Source organism: Epinephelus fuscoguttatus, linkage group LG14 (genome assembly GCF_011397635.1).
Source record: "Epinephelus fuscoguttatus linkage group LG14, E.fuscoguttatus.final_Chr_v1".
NCBI classification, from domain to species: domain Eukaryota; kingdom Metazoa; phylum Chordata; class Actinopteri; order Perciformes; family Serranidae; genus Epinephelus; species Epinephelus fuscoguttatus.
In genome coordinates, this window is record NC_064765.1 from 26338815 (window position 1) to 26360484 (window position 21670).

The 21670-nt window shown below is 41.4% G+C and overlaps 1 protein-coding gene across 4 annotated transcripts in view; it reads right to left on the reverse strand.

Annotated features, from left to right (window-relative positions):
* Window positions 1-6395: 6395 nt before the first annotated feature.
* col12a1a (collagen, type XII, alpha 1a) overlaps window positions 6396-21670 on the reverse strand; it is a 60305-nt gene continuing 45030 nt past the window's right edge. For 3 of the 4 annotated variants that reach the window (XM_049595966.1, XM_049595964.1, XM_049595963.1), the window contains 15 exons: window positions 17615-17773; window positions 17254-17331; window positions 16250-16336; window positions 15762-15815; window positions 15254-15349; window positions 14867-14920; window positions 13817-13870; window positions 13438-13491; window positions 12795-12866; window positions 12673-12708; window positions 12513-12579; window positions 12234-12416; window positions 11139-11216; window positions 9788-9958; window positions 6396-7310 (listed from right to left, as the gene is read on the reverse strand). In XM_049595966.1, the coding sequence (XP_049451923.1) occupies window positions 7162-7310; window positions 9788-9958; window positions 11139-11216; window positions 12234-12416; window positions 12513-12579; window positions 12673-12708; window positions 12795-12866; window positions 13438-13491; window positions 13817-13870; window positions 14867-14920; window positions 15254-15349; window positions 15762-15815; window positions 16250-16336; window positions 17254-17331; window positions 17615-17773 (1392 nt within the window). In that variant the 3' untranslated portion in view covers window positions 6396-7161. Of the gene's footprint in view, window positions 8225-9787; window positions 9959-11138; window positions 11217-12233; window positions 12417-12512; window positions 12580-12672; window positions 12709-12794; window positions 12867-13437; window positions 13492-13816; window positions 13871-14866; window positions 14921-15253; window positions 15350-15761; window positions 15816-16249; window positions 16337-17253; window positions 17332-17614; window positions 17774-21670 lie in introns of all 4 variants that reach the window. The other variant, XM_049595965.1, reaches the window with a different exon arrangement.

The window sequence follows — 21670 nt, forward strand, 5'->3', positions numbered from 1 at the left end:
TAAAGCCGAGCTGAGATTAGACACAGTATGATGGGACAGTACTGTTTACAGGAATGTCGTAAGTCACTCACATATTGGTCTTGTTGAGTTTTTTAAGGGATTCCACAAAAGCATCCATACTAATAAATTATTATTTCACTGGAAAGTTGGAGTGTCACATAATTTAATGCTCCTTCAGAGGCTTGTCCACTCTGCCAAACGTAAAATAAGACAATGAAAACAATACATAAAGTCAGAACAGAACTTTGGCTTGTAGTGAAGGACGTCCAATAAAAAAGCTTTATTATTAGTGGTCCTCAAAAACCCATATTGGTCAACCTCTCTCATTATCCCATCGTAGGTTTGAAACCTCAGCTAAACTCTTGAATGAAGACACTGTTTGTAATGTGTTGTGTTACAGTAGGTGTGTGATGGAGCCCATGCTTCAGCCAGGTGAAGCTAATGTGCCAACATTTGTCCACCCTGATTAAAAGTCCTTAAAGATACAGTGTGCAGGTGTTTCCTAAAAAAACAACAGACTCACACCGAGGAAATCCTTCTCAATCATCACTTATAGCCACTAAAATTGTGTGGTGGTAGATTTTTCTGCACACACTCTGCCGTCTGCCTGTATTTTCCTAATTTCTTTTTATTTTCTGTGCTCGGGGCCTTTATGGGCGTGTACCCCCAATTTGCCCAAGTGAGGTCAGGGCTGTAGAAAAAGGTAGTGTCCAGGTGCCGGACCGTAAGCAGCAGGCATCCAAGAGACACAGGAGAGAGGAAAACTTAAATATAGCAAGGTGAAACGCCAAACAGGCATGAATCTGGGGTTGGCTTATACTTGGGGCAGCTGTGGCTCAGGAGGTAGAGCAGGTCGTTCATTTATTGGAAGATCAGCAGTTCGATCCCAGGCTCCTCCAGTCTGCATGTCGAAGTATCCTTGATACAAATATCGTTTCACTTCCACTGTGTAGTGAACCTTTAAACAAAACTTCCTGCACCCTTTATATTTTTGGAAATGCTTTTTTTGCCAAGAGGAAGATAGACTACCACCCTTGTGTCTGTACACTGAATTATTATACATACTATGTTGTATTATTTCAATTTTTCTGGAGCACCACATGTTTTACTGTGTATGATTTTAAAACGTGTTTTTAAATATGAAGCTACAGGCAGCAGCCAGTTAGCTTAGCTTAGCATAAAGACTTGAAACAGATGGAAAGAGCTAGCCTGGCTCCGTCCGAACAAAATCAGCCAGCACCTCTATAACAAAAACCAAAGTATACACTTTTACACTTCGGTTTTTGTTCAGATCAAACAAAATATAATGTGTCAATCCGTGAGCTCTACAGCTGTCCGCACTGTAAATGATGCATGGGAGGATGTTGGCACATCAGAGCAACGTGTATATTTATATTTGCCGTCTCTTGCCAGCAGTCCGTTTCATGACTTGTGTTCTCTATCTCTATAGAGGGTCTGCACTGTAGTGATTGATGTACTGTACTGCAGGCTACATTATGAGCAGAGCTACACCATGTTTTCATGAACTAGGAAAACTTTCCACATGTGTCTGTGCTCCACGGCATGTGATCTCCATCATTTAGCTGTCATCCCACCAATTCTCTTGCTAGTGCTTTCATAGCACCCCTAAAAGTCCAAATAAAATTCTACTTTTCATTCACTTATGGCTTTTCAATACGAGTCTAATTCATCTCATCTGCTGCCCGGTGCCCGCGCATGGCTCCAGATTCTGTTATGGCACTGAATCATCATTAAACGCTGTGCAAGGATTCACGGTAAATTTAGGCTGCTTGATTAATGTCGTGAAATGAATCGTAAATTGTTTAACAAAGATACAAGGAAAATGTCTCTCGGTGTTCTTTAAACTTTTACTCAGTTACGCAGGTCCATAGTAAATCAGAATGGGTGAATTGCTGTGGTTTTGCTTTCTTTGAACCTTTTCTTTCTTTCTTTCTTTCTTTCTTTCTTTTTTTATTCTTTTTGACGAGCCAGTGTTGATATCACATCACACAGCTTGATATGAACTTGGATATGATGTGATATCATACTGAAAAGTATGAAAAGTCTTTGAAAGTTTAGACAGTTTCAGAATGTCTGACCTTCTATAACTGTCTTTTTAAGACGTGACGCAAAACATGGGCTTATATAAGGCCATATTAAAGTTTCCCATTTAACATGTATGGACAATAAGGTAAGTAAGTTCCCAGATTTTACTTTTTGACTGGTGAACAGGGGCGGCTGGCCAATAGAGGGCGATAGGGCGCCACCCCTCCTTGAGCCACAAAAGAAAAGAAAGATGATGATAATAAATGTATGATTATCATCATCAATATTATCATATATACACACAATATAATAATTATTCTGATCATTTTCACTTGAAACAGCTCGTCCTGCCTCTGAATTTCCAATCAGAGGCAGTGTGAAGTCACGTTCCGGCACTTTGGAGCGATATCAGCCTGGCGGGAAAACGCCCCGACTCACTCTTACAGACCTCCAAGTAAAATGCTTTTTTTTTCTAAATGCAGGCACTCCAATGCAATCTCTATGGGTTCCAGGAGGGCTTGCCCCAACGTGTTTTCGTCATACATAAACCACCAAGTGTCATTCTTGTGCTCCTCGGATGGTCCGATTTCCCATGTCGGGAAGTCATTCTTACTTCATTGTGTGTTCATGAGCGTTTAAGTCCTAATGTGGAGACATCATGGACGAAGAAGATGTGCTGTATTTTATCACTCAAAAAAAACACGTCGTCAACCGTTTCCACTGAAATATTGCTTTACGGTCGGAAACTCATTTTTCCGATTATTACGACATCACATGAGGCAGCGCCACTGCGCAGCGGTCACACCCAAGATCAACATGGCTAACGTTTCCAGCTGATCCAAGAGGCTATAAAGTAACGACGCATAGTGCGTCCAAATTCACACCCGTTCTTCTCTATGGATATTCTCCACGACCATTAGCGAGAAGCCACACATCACGTGAAACAGCGGAACCGGAGCGCAGGACCGGAGCTTTCCAGTGATCACACACATCATTGTGCTGTCATCCCATCATGCTATAATACAGATCAAGTGTCTACAAGATAAAAACCTGACTAATTTCTTTACAACCCATGATATAGATCTTGTTATCAGTCACTTCATATAGTGAGGAATATCGTATCTTACCACGTCTTAGGCTTGTATGTGTTTCTCCCTGTCTATCCACATTTATAGTCCGGCTTTCAAGATGCAAATATCTCCATATTGTCCAGTTGACACTCCACCAAACTTTGTATGACAAGACTAGCACACTTCACCTTTGCGCACCCAGACAACTGCAGCCTAATTATGTATGCATGACAGGGCCATAGTCACCATATACATTGAGGGGGACACGTTCCCCAATGCCCAAAATGCCTCCCAATATATAACTGAAACTGAAAAACAACAACAAAAAAATGTTCAGGTCTGGTCAAAGAGCAGTAATACTATCTGATGTGCATTGTATTAAGTTGTAGGGTATGCCTGCATTTAATCAGAACACAAAATGAATTTCCACTTAGCTATAATAAAATGTTTTCTGATTTAAGACTGACAGTGACTCAGTGAATACCTTACTCAGTTTTATTTGATTAATGGTAAAACAGGTCTCTGTTTACATTCAAAGGTATTTATGTGGGCAAACTGATGAAAAGTAGTCTGTTGATGACCACAGTGGATTGTTCAGTCATTGTAAAGCCAAATTAATTCAAATTTACCCATTGAACGGGTCACCTCAGCCATCATCACAACAATTGCCCCTCCTGAGAAATTTGGCAGGAGCCGCCACTGCTGGTGAAGAGCCAGAGTTTGTCAGAGTTTAGTGACTGTTTAATCAAATACAATTAGTGAGTGTGATGATGAAGGAATATCAAAATAACATTTAAAGTTGCACTAATCAATATTTTCAGGCCTACATGAACAATACATCAAATAACCAAGTGTAATGGGAAAGCTTGTAGTGAAGTGAGTATTTTAGCATCTTTCAGCTTCTTGTTTTGGTGTTCAGTTCACCCCAAAGTAAAAAATATATATGTTTCCTCTTTCCTGTAATGCTACTTAACGGTCTAGATTGTTTTGGTGTGAGTTGCTGAGTGTTAGAAATATCGGCTGTGATGTCTGCCCTCTCTTGAATATAATAGAACTAGATGGCACTCGGCTTGTGGTGCTCAAAGCACCAAAAAATACATTTTGAAAATTCAACAGCAATGTCTCTCTCCAGAAATCATGACCTAGTTGCTTGATATAGTCCACAGACCTTGTTGTGAGTGGTTGTAGGAACTATTTTTCTTTCTACCAAACTACTCCCACTATCCTGACACTGCTGACAACAAGGTCTGTGGATTATCTTGAGTAACCAGATAATGATTTGCAAAGAGACATTGCTGTTGAGTTTTTTTAAATGTGTGTTTTGGCACTTTGAGCACCACAAGCCGAGTGCCATCTAGCTCCATTATATTTGAGAGAAGGCAGACATCTCTACAGCTGATATCTCCAACACTCATCAACTCACACCAAAACAATGTAGACTGATAAATAGCACTGCAGATAAGAGGGAAATATGTAGCCGACTTGGCCGATTTGGGGGTGAGCTGTCCCTTAAAGGCTTGCAACTGAACTATGGTGTTTATTTGAGTCGTATTGCTTCTGCCGGCGTAGTTTGCATTAGAAAATCTCTGATAAACCTATTGTATGCTACCTGCCTAGCACTAAACAGCAGCTAGCTGGTGAACACAGTGGATGATCTAGCAGTTAAAAAGCCAAATATTTCTCCCAGGAGTTGATGGAGACCAAAACAGAGCTAAAATTAAATGCTGCTGTTGCTCCTTGTCTGCTGGATGTGTAATGCTGGATGTTAGTCATATCATCTTTGTACAGTCATACGTCGGTGTTGTGTCAGTGACCAAAATCACCACTGAATGGTGGTTAAAACCCTAATTTGGAAATTAAATGCCACTTAAGGCCACCAATAGTCTTACCCACTGCTGTGGAAGAGACACGTTGTCTGCTGTTATGAAGGGGACAACCAGAGATAAAACAGGTTAGTTAAAAATCTGTAACAACCGCAGACGGTTGGAACAGCCCACTTGAAACTCTCACCACAAAGTGAACACAGATGCACGCCGGATTGTCAACAAACTCAAAGAAATCAGCAGACAGAAACCAGACAGGGTTACAGTGAGGATGGTATCAGGCATCACTGAAGACAGTTTTTATGGGAGTTTAGAGGGAAACACGGTATAATTGGTCATGGTGGAAAAAAAGGGGGGACTTAAAAGGCTGCAGCGCCGTCTTGGACAATTTCATAGAGTGACGTCAATAAACAAAATCAGGGCTTGATGTTGAGAAATACTATGAAAAGCGTATCACTTATAACAGGTGTGAACATATTTTAACAAGGCCAGTGCGTCTCAGAGTGTTTCTGTGAGGTATTGTCGTTCATATCATGAAGTGTGAGCTGTGACCATACCTGTGGTTTTTTTATGTTCTCCCATATATGACAATGTGCTGCTAAAGGGAGATTTAAATGGCAGGCTGCTCTCTGCATTTGTGAAATGCTTTAGCAGACTCTCCTTTACGACTAACATGCACCAGCTGTTCAGACAAACGTACTACACTTTACCTGCAAGAATTCCAAACGCTCATGAAATATAAACGTCTATAAAATCTATTTGATGTGCTTCATAAATTACTTTGGAATATAAGAGTAATGAATTAAAGCGTTTCCACTCAGGAAGTCTCCCATGTCCTCTCACGGTGGTGATCTCGACCTCGTTACTTCACCTCCCCAGTCCTTATCTTTGGCATTTGTGCAGCCCTCCTCCTCTGACATGCTTTCCCTCCATCGCAGTAAACAGAAATGGCGTGAGTTGTTCCTTACCTCATCCATCTCTTATTTCACCATTAGATATGCTTAATGGGTGGAAACCTGTGAGTTTTTCCAGCTGCTATCTGCCCAATCTCATTTGCATTGCTTCCTCATGGAAGTCTCTGCGTGATCATTACAACCTGATAGGACGATAGCCAGCTGGGTGCATGTAACAGACTGCGAAGCGGCTCACATGTTGGAAATGTTTGTTTTCACATGCTCTCCTTTCTCTTCTTGTTGCCCTGACATGAGCTGACATTCTGGATGGCGCAAAATATCTTTAGCTGTCCAAACAAATAAAGGTTCAACCTTCAAAGTATATTTTTTACAGCCAAATGTTGGGAAGAAACAGTTTCAAGATCAAATGAACTCTGTTTCGTCTGGAGGTGTTTGGTATAAAAAGGGAGACGGTTGCGTGTTGAGGTGTCAGGCAATGTGCCGATACTGTGAGAAGATTTATAAGCAAAGGACAACAATGACTGGAGAGCTGAAACAAATGCTACATTTTCAGTAGTTTTATTGAAAAATGCCTCTTTTGTTTCAGAAATAAATAAGAAAATAAGGCTGTGTGGAATTCACAAAAATGTGCAGTTAAAACATGAGAAAAGCAATTCTATGTCCATAGTCTTGCAACCAAATCCAAACTGCATAGATAGAAAACAACAACTATATTCTGACTTAGAAATCCTCAGTAAATATACAACACAAACATGCAATTCCACCTTTGGTAACGAAACAAAATAAAAATTTAACAAAAAAAAAAATGCTGGTTTGTTACAATAAGTCAGATTATCATTTGGTTTAAAGGCCTAACAAAAACATCACAATGAACAAATGTTTGGGGATCAAATTAACTGTCCTGTTTTTACCGTTGGAGTATCTGAAACAGCTTTACAAAACAACATGGATAGTCTGAAAGTGTTTAAAAAAACATACATACTGTACTTCCTTTGACATACTTTCTGCTGGTTTTCACATGATTAGTGCATTACACATTGGAGTCTGATAAACACTTGCAGTTATATTACAAGCAGACACTTAAAGGGAACACTTAGCAAGCACACAGGTTTGTAATGAACGAACATGAAGGTCTGTATTCATTTTGCTAAACTTTCTCATGTCAAAAAAATATATATGTTCAATATAGCCAGGGGTATCAAACCCATATAAGTACTAGTTTTGCTCGGAAAAAATCACTTCATCCTCACATGACGTGATCATGGCAGTTATTTTAATATAACACTTTCTGAGAACTCCTTATTGCAGCTATGACGCTAGTGTGTCTGTTTTGTCTCGTGGTAGTGATCTCTTTCCCCGTTGGTTTCGTGAGTAACCGGGCGATTGTATCGCCTCAAACTCTCCAGCTGGCTCCACAGGTAAAGACTCTACCACAGGTTCAGGCTGGAAGTTGTTGGCTAGAAAAATATTTGGGACGGCCAATCAAAAAAAAGGATTCCTTCTTACAACTTTTCACATGCACAATTTAAATTATATTGCACTTTGGAATTCCAAAAAACAAAAAAAATGCCTTGTGTCAAACTATTGCTTCCTAAAGTACCATAAAAGCTAAATAAAAAACTGTTCCAAATGCTGCAACGACATTTACAATTTAAATCCTGCAAGCTATTGGATAATAAGACGTAGTAAAATAACCAGCTCATACTACTAAGAACACATGGAAATGGCAGGAGAGCAACATTTAGCACCGATTTGGCAAACGTTCACAAAAAAAACACGATGATTAAAAGTACAAATGGAACATGCGTCAGTATGGACCAGAGCTGTCTAAGTCACGTAAGGCATCGTAAACAGAGGTTATGCTGGTGGTAAGTAAGCAGAGGGTTATGAGGCACAAGCTCAATACAGATGTTAACTTGATGTTTAGTGAAATGTCCTGGTTCATACAATCATTTACAAGGCACAACAATTAGTTTTATTTACACGTATCACCTCTACATTAACATTGCTTTCAGTTATGAATTCCCTTTTTGTTAGTAGTTGTTTTGGGTTGTATTTGTACATGCTCCTTCCTTCGTAGAAATGCTCAGTCTCTGTTTTTATTTTATTTTTCCCAGCGGGTTGTGCTTCAAGATGCAAACAGGCCAGCAGGTTGCCATCACTGTAGCTTGTAGCTGTGAGATGATGTTAGTGCCAGTCCGCTCCGTTCTGTGATTTTTTTTGGCTTTCGTAATGTTTGTGTTTAGTGTTCAATAGTTATGTCCATTGGTGATTATCCTTACATGCCCCATAGCAAATGGGCAAACATCTCAGAAACAGGACTTCAAAGTGTAAGCGGCACAGGTAACTTAGAGCGTTTACTATGCCATACCTGCAAACAGTTCAAAGAGGGTGTGAGTATTCTCTGTGGGACAAATTCATAAGCATCTCATTTGATTTAATGTCAGTCATCATACACCATACGCTACAATGCTTTACATGCCAGTTTTAAAATTGTACATCAAATGTATGGAGGTATTGAAATATATTTGCTCCTAACCAATCGTTCACAAAACCCCTCCCCTAAACAGCAATTGTCCAATCCTGAAGAGTTTGGAATGGTGGTGTCTTATTTTAGCCTTACCAAACCACAAATACAACAGTAAAACTGTCAGGGATAGATTCAACAGTATGTGTATGCTCTTTAATGTAAGCTAATGGAAATGTTAGCATGCTTAGCAAACTAGCTTACTAACTACAGTGGCAGTAGAGTAACCATCTGTGAATGCTAATGGCTAATCCCCACTGAAAGCGTTTTCAAGGTCTGTCACTCGTGCGTGTCACAGAGCAGATATGCTTTGTTTTGAACATTTGCTTGTGCTTGTACGCTTCAAGTCTATTTTTGTCACATTTATTGGAACATCATCTGCATAGAAAGCTGTTTAAAACACATATATCCCGCTGTACATGTTTGCTGATCTTATTAACCGTATCTCCATGATTGATCAAAGCTCCCACCCTGTCTGTGAGCTCACCTGTTTCATCAGCAGTTTCCCCTCACTCTCTACGGTGGGCGAGGAAATTAAATCTATAAGTCAATATGTAAAAATCACTGTTGATTTCTTCCCACAGGGCCAACATGAAAACTATTTTGGTTCAGTAAAGTGCTGCTGTCAGCCTGGTGAAGGCAGCAGATTAGCCAGCTGCTGTCCTCTCAGCTCCCCAGGAGCTGCTGCTGACAGATGGCAGTGATGTTCAAACAGTGTTTACAGGAGACAGAGTGAGTATGGACTGGATAATAGAGCGCTTACGTGTCACTCTCGTCTTGCTTCCAGTGGGAATTCCAAGTCTAAACATTCCATACAGGCGTTTTCTTATGGGGTAACAGATATTGCCCAGTTCATGATCGCACATGCTAGTCCGCAGTGTCACTAAATCAGTGTAGGCTAACATTAACATCTCTGAATGTAGCCAATTTAAGTTTATGGGACCTTTGTACAGGGTGCTCATTTTAAATCAACAAGAAAAAGTCAACCAGCGAAAGCATCTCAACCTAACATTAGCTTAATTAGCTAGCTAGCTACAGTGGTTAAAAGCTGTTGTCTACCTCTGTCTGAAATCAAAGACCTATTGTTTTAAGGATTATCAATAATTTTGATGGTTAGGTGACCAGTACCAGTTTAGACTGCAATATGTTTCATGTGACAACACAAAGCTTGGTAAGTGTTGCAGCATTAATCAGGTGGGGCTCCTTGAACGGTCAGTTGTACTTCGTCTTAAAATAAGTTAGAACAGTCTTGTTCAAAACCGCATACTCTGGAACACTTACATTCATACCTCCATACATTATCAAAGAAAGTAGTAGTGCACAGAGTTGCAAATGTAATTAGTCTGCATACACTTAGTCTTTGATCTAATGTAGTTCCATGCAGGACCTAGGCAGTGTTGAGTGTACCTGTATATCCTTGTCCATTGTAAGGAATGCCAACACACTGAGAGGAGTCGCAATATCCAGGGGGTCCTGGTGGTCCCCTCACGCCTGGAGTACCTTGACGACCTGGAGGGCCACGAGGCCCAGCGGAGCCAGAAGCACCTGGGGGTCCTGTTCTCGACTCTCCTGGTGGCCCTGCGAAGGGGAAAGAGAAGGTGAGTAAGTTTGAAAAGTCTCCGGAGCTCAGCACAAAAAACCCACTGACATCATGCATAAATCTTCAGTGGGAATGGAAGGGGTAACACTGGGCTGCTGCACTGTAATTTGAATTTTTCAACGGCTCAATTAAAAAGCTTGACCAAGAAAGAAAAAAGTCTGAGGCTGTGTGGAGTAACCTCCCTCCCTCCTCCCCCCTGCCCCGTCTGTCTAGACGGTAAAACTCAGGATGGAATTTTCCCCCTCTCTCTTTTTCTCTTCCTTAAGTGAGCCCATGTGTTGTCAATGAAGCCACCAAAGAAAGCTCATTGTACAACAATCAGATTCACACACACACACACACACACACACACACACACACACACACACACACACAAACAAAGTGAATCATCAGTGTGGACTTCCTCTCACTGGTCGTCAGTTGTTTCTCACTTCATTCACAGAAACAGACATGTCAGTGTTTGGTGTTGTGGGGTTGACATCAATAGAAGGTTCCTGCTGTTTTGCAATAGCTTCCCCAGGGAAAGCAAACTGTCTGGCTCTTAGAGAAAACATTCTGGATATCAGTCGCAACTGATGGCCTTTATCAATTTGACAAATCAGCCTAATAACATTATTATTTGTTTATAAAGCTGCATCATGACCCTGACTGAAGACTGTCTGGAGATTGTTTAAACTCTAGACACAGAAATTCTCTCCTTAATGATGAACATAAATGCCGTTCGCAACTGTATAATATTTTATAATGTGCACAGTGTTTAGATAAGCTCAGTATACACGAGACATAAATCAGTTAGAAAGGAAAGAATTGGGAATATGTTGGGTTCCCTCCAAAGAATTTATGCACTACAGCTGCCCAAACGAAGGTGCATGAGACATACTGTATATACTGTTAGTAAATTTTGGCCTCTGGTTGGAAAGTGTCATTTTAATTGGACTAACGGGAGTACTGTGTCTGAGGAAAGTCCACAAAAAGGTGAAAAGCTGCCACTGAAACAGTGTTTTAGTGTAAAGATAAAGTTTGGCGACCAACCTTCCGTCTGCTGGAGAACAATGCTCCACACATCATGTGGTTGCTTTTGTTTCTCGCCTCATTGTGATGGGACATTCAAACAACACAAGTTATTTCAACCAAGAAATTGAGAACCATCTGTGTTACCTGGGGGCCCATTTGGACCTCTTTGTCCTCTGATGCCATTTCCCGGAGATCCTCTCTCTCCCTTCTCTCCTGGCAAACCTACATAAACCAGAGAAAAGAGGAAAAACACTTTCACACCAATAAAACATGTTTTCGGAAAACTAACCAATATCTGGAAATGAGTAGAAATCTAAAGGGCATGTGTGGAACATGAGGAGTTTCAGGACTGAGGAGTATTTTTTAATGCTAACTTGAATAATGTGTAGACAACACAAGGTAATACAGTTACGGTGTACTTCCACCCATGTTGGACCAACTGTCTACAGCGTATACCTCCATGACCTTAAAGGTCACCCCAAAATCAAAAATACATATGAGTATTGGAGATGTAATCTGTAGAGAAGTCTGCCATATCTCGAATATAATGGAACTAGATGGCATTCAACTTGTGGTGCTTAAGGCACCAAAAAAACGCAACTAAACAAACTCAACAGCAATGTCTCTTTCCAGAAATCATGACCCAGCTACTCAAGATAATCCACAGACCTTTTTGTGAGCAGTTTTATGCAAGAACCATTTTCTCTCTACTGAACTACACCTGACAACCACATAATCTAACACAGGGAAGCATGCATCTACTGGTAACTCACCTAGCACCACTGAGCTAGCTAACATTACAGCTCAGCCAAGGGACACGCCATTAACGTTTACATCTAACAATGTCATGGCCATGAGCCTCTCGTCTATGAGTAGATGCACGCTTGCTTCTGCGCATTGATACACTTGGTGGGTGTAGCTTGGCAGGAAGAAAGTAGTTCCTACATGAAACTGCTCACAACAAGGTCTGTGGATTATCTTGAGTGACGGGATCACAATTTCTAGTTCCATTATATTGGAACAATGGCAGACATCTGTATGGCTGATATCTCAAACACTCTGCAAATCATACTAAAACAGTCTAGAGTGATAAATAGCACTACAGGCAAGTGGAAAAATATTGATTTTGGGGTGAACTGTCCTTATAAGTAATCAATAGCCCACCCTTTGTATTATTTCCCCCCTTGCTGCTTCATAACACTATCAAACATCCAGAAAAAAAGAAGAGAGATAAAGTACCTCTTTCTCCTTGATTTCCAGGTAAACCTGGGTTTCCAGGGAAACCAGTTCGACCAGGTTGCCCAGGTTCTCCGCGGGATCCCTGGTTGCCAGGAGGGCCAGGAGGACCAGCAGGCCCTGGAGAATTGCTACGATATCCAGAGGGAATCTGGTTGAGCATCATGTCAATCCTGCTCATCTGACCTGCAAGAGAAGAACAAAATCACACTTAGATCTGGATTGGATTGATGCTTTCATGACTTTAAAACTCAGTTTAAGATTAAGAAAAGTTATGCTCACTGTTCACAAGCTGTTCACAAACTTGTCTGGCAATGGAGCGCATCATGCTCTGCGATGCAAAATCTCCCTGGAACACAAAGACATTTTCATGAAGAGATGGCATCGCTTCTCAAATTTGGTGATGTACAATTGGTTTATGATCGTTCAACATAATACATACCCTCTCTCCCTTCTCTCCTTTAAGGCCATTAGGTCCCTGTTAACAAGAGCAACAGTGTTAGAACGACCTCTCCTAAACAATGTCATGTGACCATTATTTGTGTCCTGCTATTCAGTACATACTGGGTTTCCTGTGTCTCCTGGTTTTCCTGGTTTCCCAGTAATTCCTGGTACACCTGGATTTCCGGGGCTTCCCTGAAAACACAGAAAGAGTAGTGTTTATTTAAAATTACTGCACAGTAAACATAATTGCAACGTTTAACTCCTGCTCCCTGTAAACGCTTGCATAAAGAGCTTTAAGTTGAGATCTACTCTTTGACATCTGCAGCTGGGGGCGTGTGGCACGAGCTGCCAAAACACTAAAGAGGAGATGGAAACACTCGTGCCCCAACAGCCAACTAGGATAGGAAGCACACACACATACACACCAGCCACGAGGCACTGCTAATGGGCCTTGGAGCACTCAGGATGGTATAGTGCGTGTGAATTCTATACTGGCATGTTGCCTGTTGGCGTGATGACTGAATTAAGTAGATTCAGACCTTCCCCAAACCACAGATGAAGATAACAAGATGCATCCACCATCCTTGTCACAGTGGAGGGGCCTACAGACTACAGTCTGCTTTTTTTATTTGCTGTTCCAGCAAAGTGAAAGTGTGGAGCCAGAGGAGTAATTGTTGCAGATATATCAGGAAGGAAAGCACGCTCCAACCAATATTTACTTGGCTCTTTTCTGCACAACACAACGACACAAGCACGCACTCACCATGGGCCCTGGTGGGCCTCTGGGTCCAGATGGTCCCTCCTTTCCTGGTGGCCCCTATGTAGAAACAACATACAATCACACACGGGTTACAACACACTGGGGACCCCATTCATGCAATACATCAGTGTCATGACTTTATATTGGGTTCAGCTTTGAGTCTTTCTTTTTAAATCATATTTACAAGTTAGTGGCTCAATTATGTTGGGTGACGCAAGTGAGAACATGCAGCGCGACTGCAGAAACTACCCAACGGTCCTTCTGTACACGCAGAGCTGAGTGGGTGATCACAGTGAAAACATGCGCTTAACTAAGTGTTGGATCCATTTGTAGGCTTTGAAACACAGTGTGCACACAAAGCAGGCCTGGAGGTAGAACTTACCCGCGCTCCGCTTGGTCCAACGGGGCCCAGAGGACCACGTGGCCCGGGAGAACCCTGGGAAAAAAAGCAGACACACTTAATCAAATGCTAATGATCAGGAACAACACATTTATACAGCTCCCTAATGCCTTCGTCGAACTAGAATTTACAGCAAAAAAAATCCTGCGGTTTCACAGTTCTTCAGCCAAAGATAATATATCATCTTGTTACTAAAAAACTGGAACAATTTCTCTCTTGTCTGTTGACACATGATGTCTACCAGAAATGTGAATAGACAGTCCTGTTATAATAAGCTTTACTGTGTGAAGACAATGCTGCCAACAAGCTCTGAAGATCATAGAACGGGACTTTCTCCCAGGTCTGAAGTGGCTTATTCACAGGCCAGAATAACCAGTGGTGATGTTCTCTCCAGCTGAATGGTGGGAGTTGGCTGACTGACCTCAGCTGGATGAATGAAGCTTGCTCGGCCAAGAAATGGCTACTTAATGCCAGCCAACTCAAAAATGCCCTTTCACCAAAAAGAGTTCCCCTGCAATGTGAAATTGGTTTAGCTCGAATTCATATCTGCCTTTGACTTGATAAAGCAGCGATATCATAACGTCAAAGAACTTTGAACTCTGAATGTCGTGGCAATGGTAAGCCTGGTCTTATTTAACTTGCATTCTCATCCAAGACGTCCACACAATGACATCTACTGTAAGTCAAAGATGCTCAAACTTCAGATAGACTTAAGTCTTCACCGAGTCACGATCGTCTTCAATTACAAGCCTGGGGAAGAACATGTTCCATTCCCTATTTCCCCTTTGGTAACACGAGTCTGCACTCCATAATAATTTAACTGCATCACTGGCCTTCTACTGTTTGTCAATCAACGGGGCTGATTCGAGCGCGTGGGTCTCCCCTGAGGATGGCATGGTAAACCTCCCACTCTGAGTGTGGTTTCAATCTCAGCATGTGGACCGAATCCAGGCTCCAGTAGCAACACTGCTCTCTACGGATAGTCTCCTGTTTCCTGTTCATAAACCACAAAATGAGAGGGGGAGTACTTACTTGCAGGCCAGACAGGCCCGGGTCTCCAGGATCTCCCTTTGGTCCCGGGCGACCCTGAACATGGAGGAGGAAGAAAAGAGAGGTTTGCACAAAGCTTTTGTCTTTGCTTTATCCTTTTTTAGTCTGTAATTTTGATTGACTTTATGTTTTGACAAGAACATCTGCAGGTATGAAAATAAAGTAGCAGTCTAGTTGGATAGAAGCAGAGGGGAGTGTGATGTGTTTTGCTGTAAATCTCACTCAGCGGGGTATGAGATGACGAGCAATCTGCACTTTCATATCATCACAAGCACTAATCATTAGTGATAGTGTGTGTCATACACAATACACTCCATCTACGTCATTATGTCTTCCCTGGCTGGACTTGTGTAGTGTAGGTTAACTTACAGGTTCTCCGGGTAGAGACAGTCCGTTAGGGCCCTGTGGACCTGGTGGTCCCATTGTGCCTGGGAGTCCCATGTCACCACGTGGACCCATTGGACCCTACAATATTACAAAGGCAAAAGGCAAAGATGTTTCAAAGCCACACTCTTACAAAAGAACGACGATAATCTGATTTCTTATTGCATATACATAGAACATTATCAGCGACAGTGGAAACTGGCCTTTAAATCAAGTTTGAGGTAAAATATACGATCGATAACTGAATTCAGATGTGAGCAACTTGCTTCATGTCATGGTGCAATCTAACGTAAGACTGTAGCAGAGCAATAATAGCTTCTAAAAATACAGTGGCAGTGAGAAGTGTGTGGATTTATAATCATTGATAATGTCTGCAAGCTTCAGCAGCTATGAACTGGCCCCATTTATTAAGTTAGAGTAAGAAGAGTTACACATCAAAAGCCTGTAAAAAACTATTTATCATTTGCTCAGCGTGTTGTAAGGCGTTACTCACAGGTTTGCCAGATTCTCCTCGATCTCCTCGTGGACCCTTAGAACCTGGGCTGCCCTGGAAAAGCGAGGAGCCACAAACGCAGAGTGAGTGTAACAACAGGAGCACATTCCAAAATCCCTAAAACCCCAAGCCCTACCAAATCCTCACAGGAGCTTAGTGAGGTTACCAAGCACACATATTCCAGACGTCTCCTCGAGACTTTTTTACTGTTGTTTTTCCGACAGGCATTTATCTTTTGACACTTCTTCCTGAGCCCGCATTTCACTGCATGCCACTAGTCTCATCCTCAACTGCTCTTTTCCAAAGGAAAACAAAATACCGTTCCTGATTTGAAGGACATCCTCAGTCTACTGAAGTTTAAACAGTATGTCAAGTAGCTTATTATAGCTGTACAGTCATTATAATATTAGCAGAGAATCGTATGGCTTTATCATCATCATCACAACATAACAGGCAGAGGTAAGGGATGATCGTGGGCGAGTCTTTACCGAAGGTCCAGGAGGCCCCTGAGGGCCAATACTGTCCTGTGTGCATGTGCAGGAGTGGGGAAGGGATGGGCACTTGGCCTCGTCTCTCTGAAAAGGAAGACAGAAGGTGAAGAAATTAGAAAAGAGACTTAAACATCCATGTACACTTCAGAAAAGTTTTCTTATAGTTCATTTCACACCAACCCATTAATAATTGAGACCATGTCTTGGCAATCGACATAATACAAGGGTAACAGAGAAAATCCTTGATGTAATGTTGTGACGACATCCTGGCAAAATGCGGTTTTGACTTTGCTTGGAGTTTAAGAAGAAGAGACAGTTTAGAAACCCAGCAAAGGTCACGATGGAACAGTGGCTCATGCACAGTCAGCATGAGGCTTTAGGACCAGATGCTCGCTGACAGCTGCAAACTTTATCCACATTTTAGGAAATGAGTCTTTGACATAATGAGTTATATAACACTGCAGTCATTGAAGTGATGTATTAATATCTGATGGAAATTATAGATGAATGACTCGTAATTGGATAAATGTGCATGCATCCGGTATTTACCATACTGAATCAAAATAAATGTCATTGACTGTCTACTCCGTGATCTAAAGGGGCACTTGTTTTTATGTAATTGGGAGATCAAACTGGCAACAGTCCGATTAGCACAATTACACAGGATACAAGGTTCTATTCAGCTCAGCTGAGGCGCTTTCTTTTTACACTGCAGTCTAGTTATTAGCCTTACATTTAGCCTAATGGCCACATATCAGCATACGTAAACCTCTGAGAAGGTTTGCATGCACACAGTTTATACAATAATACAATGGTTCTTCTATTATTGATTCTAAGAACCAACAAAGTTCAGGATTTATGGTCTTTTCAACTACAATTAGTCGGACATGTGCATCAAAACATGAAACAAATCTGCCAAAATATCTTTCTAATGCATCTGCAGATGGGACTTTTTATTTGACTTTGTTGCTTAATTGTTCAAAAATCACACTTGTCCTTACTGTGGCGGGCAGGTCGCAGCATTTGTCTCGGCTGACCCAGCTCAAGCTGCAGATAATATCGAACATCTGGAGCTGGAACTACACAACAGGAGAGGGGAAAAACATTTAAGGGTGTTAGAAATGGCTGCCATTCTTGATAAAAATACACACTGTTGAAAACAGAATAACAATGAGTCCTTCAGAGAAATCAAAAGATGCAGCTTTCATCCCTCCAGCCGTCACTGGGAGCAGTTAAAATTTAATTGTGCATCTATGCACAAGAGGATTTGGATAATCATTCTTTGGAAAGTTGTGAGATGCTTTTCCAAACGTGCTTTAACAAGTTTGCATTTCTCACACGTTTTTTTTTTCTTTCACTTACTGTCGCAGACTCCCTCCTTCCGCCTCCAGACTTGGACAACTTGCCGAGCACTTCATTGCCTTCCAGTGTGATGTTGTTGGCCTCCTTGATGGGCTTCTCTGCCACCTCCTTGCAGTCCAGGTTGAGCTTGACTTTCTCTGGAGAGATGCTGATGTGGAGCTGCAGCAGGGAGAGGATGGAGAGAGGGCACCATTAACAAAACATTCTTGTCTTCTCAGTACTTCACAGCTGCCAGCTTTGTTGCAACACAATTACTTGGCAATGAGTACTAAGAACACTGGAGCTTTTTGAAAAGCTGGGTTTGGCATTATTTGTATTTGGAAGGGGCATGATTGCCCTTTTAAAGAGAAGGGAAATTCTTTAAGAAAAGTGCAACCATAAGGCCAGGAACAACTTCACTGAACCTCTTTAAACCATGTTGTCTGAAGCTTATAAAGACGCTGATACTGTATTCCACATAATTGCTAGATTGAGTGAATTGTTTAGTCTTTGCAGAGCCATGGTAAGTATAGTTTCTGATATCACCCCACAGTGGTTACTGATTTGGCATTGGACTGCTGTTTGATGCCTCTACAGATGAATGGACCATTAAAAAAAGGAAATATGCAACAGTTGCTGTGTCTATGCGGCTTTAAAGCTGCACTCGGTGATTGTATAACAACAAAGAATGACAAAGTGCCAGGTTTTTAAGTTTTCTGTCCAGAGAACCCTGCTCCACATCTTGAAGCAATATCATTTGCGGTGTGCCATCAAACGTCCTACACTTTCCATACTTTTCCCTCACTGTTGCAAATTTTCCCCTGCTCAACAGTCAGACAAGCTTTCTTTATGTCAGGAAAAGCAAGCTACCATTTCTTTCTACAAAACCATAGTGACCACAGACTAAGGCCATAGCTCTTGGCAACCAATCACAAAATTACAGATGACTTCCTTGGCAACACAACAAACTATCTGGTGGACCACAAAGAGAGAGGGGTGTCGTTTATCCCAGGGTCCTCACATGAATATATATTATACCATGATGCTGCTGAGGGCTTACCAAAACAGCTTTGGATTATATACTGGGATGGCAGATAATGAGCACGTATATATTACCTCACTGACCAATAAGTAAACACACAAAAACCCTGGAAAATCAGGCTTCAGAAGAACTAGCTTTCTAGTGACCACTGCTTCCCTCAGCTGATGGTACTTGCTGCTGAGTGATCTGCAGCGAAGTGTTGACAGATGAACAACTTTCATTCATCAATTGTTAACACAGGAGGTTTCACTGTTCTCCGCTGTGTCAACACATAGTCCATATGGTAAGATTTCAGGCTGACACCGTCCCTGCTCCACTGCACTTGACATATTTCCATGATTGCTATCAGATTCGATTTTATTGTTCTTGGCTCTCTCCTGACCTTTTCCTCGTTTTCATAATCTTGAGCTGTAATTTCATGCATGCACTAATAATTAGGTGTGAGTCTTCTCTATAAAACTGCATCCAAGATTAAAATTGCTGTTATTGAGAGGAAGGGGAAATACATGATCAGTGTGAATCTTCTTTAGATTCTGTGTTTCAATGCAAACAGTTCTGTGACTGATCATGAACTCCCCAGTTGGGCTGATTGTTTTCATTGTGTCATTCTAGACACAAGGCTCCCATGTCTGATCTGGCACCTGCGAACAGACAAGGCACTGTGGATTTCTTAGGTAAGAGAAGTTAATACATAATTTCCTGTATTTTTTCCTTTGTAACGTCAGTAAGTCTACTTCCCCAGCTCACAGAAAGAAGACGTCTTCGTGTCTGAAAGAAAGTCCTCACAATGTAGCACAATGAGTGCAGTCAGAGGACAATTTGGCAAAAAATCTCCCTCTCTGTCTTAATGAGTGTATGCGTACCTTGGCACAGCCTTCCCAACAAAGTCCCTGAAAGGAAAGTATGAAGGACTGGGTTCAAGACTTCTCAAAGAACAATAAGGTTTGTGTGTTTTTCAGCATGGAGGCAAACTACAGTGCACTGTTGAGTGACTACAGCTACCAGCGTAACCCTGAAGACACGACGAGTCACTACGGCTTATGGAAAATGTCTTCCTCACTTCCGTTTACAGGAAAGCTCCTTCTATGGGCTCCCACCCTCCGAGTGTGGGAGGGGATTCCCCAGTGGGCTAGTGAGTGGCTAGCATCTGCTATAGTCATCTCTGAGAGCTTTCCCACATGTTCTATTAGCGGTAGACCACGACCTCTCCGGCCTGGGTAACTCTTTATTAACTAACATGAGAAGAAAAGCCAGATCTGTAAGTACTCTGTGACCCAGCACTGTGGCATGAAAGAATCAAGGTTTGTGTCAAAATTCCTCCAGAATCAGCTCAGAGCCCAGAAAAGCCATGATTTAAGATACCAAACATGCAATAATAAAACCCTAGTATTGCTCATACTATGTGAAAATGTCCTCAAATGGTTGGCAATAGCGCTAAAAATTATAGTACTAGATTAATAGATTATTAGATACTGGATTATTAGATTATGTGATTGGCGGGAAAATGATATCCGCAGCAATTTTGATAGTAGATTTAAGTAATTTCTTAAGCAAAATGTCAAAATTTCACTGGTTCCAGCTTCTCAAATGTAAATATTTTCCTGTTTTTTAGTCTTCTATGGTGATGTATGATAATGATAATGTATGGGGGTAGGTGGAAAGAGCAATATAAACTAAATTAGACTAAATAAAACAAACAGAAAAACAAAAAATAACCAGGTATAGTAGTATTTTTGCTGTTTTAGATGTCTGTAGATAACCTTTACATGAATAAAAATATATATATATATATAATGATAATGTACCAAATGTCTTTTTATTTTGGACTGTTGGTTGGACAAAACAAGACATCTGAAGATGGGCTTTGTATTGGGCCTCTTTGATATTTAATACACTAAATAATAAATCAATTAATTTAGGAAATAATCTGTAGATCAATCAGAAATTAACATAATCCTTATTTGAAGCTCTACATCGTTAGCCTGAAACTTAAAGGTCAACATGTGAGTTTATTGGGTTTAGTTTTGTTTATCTTCACACTTGGACAATAAGCCCAACTGCCATTTGTGACAACCCTCATCTTTGGTCACTCTGGTTTCAGCACACACACACACACATACATTTTATTACAGAGGTCACTCAGTCTGTAATAGCCACGGACAAAGTGTTGGGAAACCACTGACAACATGTAAACACACACTGCCACAGCTGTAGGCAATGGCACTTACTCAGCAGACCAGCAAATAAGCGGCTAGGTAAACCACTGCAGACTCGCCAGCTCATGGAACAACAACTATTGCACCACAAACTAGCCACCCAGTGTACATTCAGACTACAGTCTCCACCACGGTCACAGACTAAGAGAACACACACACACATACACACACACACAAATCAGGCTGCTGTCCAACTAGACCAGCAGTGATGTCATTTACATCCATGTCCTGACCCAACATTTTCCAGGGTCCTATTCATTCATGAGGTTACCCAGCAATTAGTTGTGTAGATGCTAAATGGTCAAACAGAAAAGCCATTTACAGTAAACTCTGATCTGAGGGCCAATTTATCGCTGTCATCAGTTCCTCGGTTCAAATGACTGTACTTTGTAATATCAGGAAGTGGGCGAACTTTGATGTTGGATAAGAGCCTGGTCCACTGAAAAGGGTCATTCATTTTGATTACCTTAGAATTGGGGGAGGGAGTTCCTGTGTGCTAAGTAAGGGCCATGCTGTCCTTCGGAACAAAGTGAATTCCAATTGGACGTGACTTTTAGTACATTGTTTTCCTTTAGTGATGAAACTAGTAACCCAAGCCATTCAAGGTTGATATGAAAATATACTGTCCTTCATTGTTACACTCTACACCCTACTGCGCTGGAACACAACAGATGATGTTTTATATTCGCTGCTGCTTTGAGTTGGACGATTTGATGTCTCTCTTTTACCTCTTGCTGTGGCCACAGGAGAGTGCATACAGTGCTGCATAAATGTTGTTTATCACAGTTGTAAGCTTGGCATGGGGGCCTAATGTAGTGG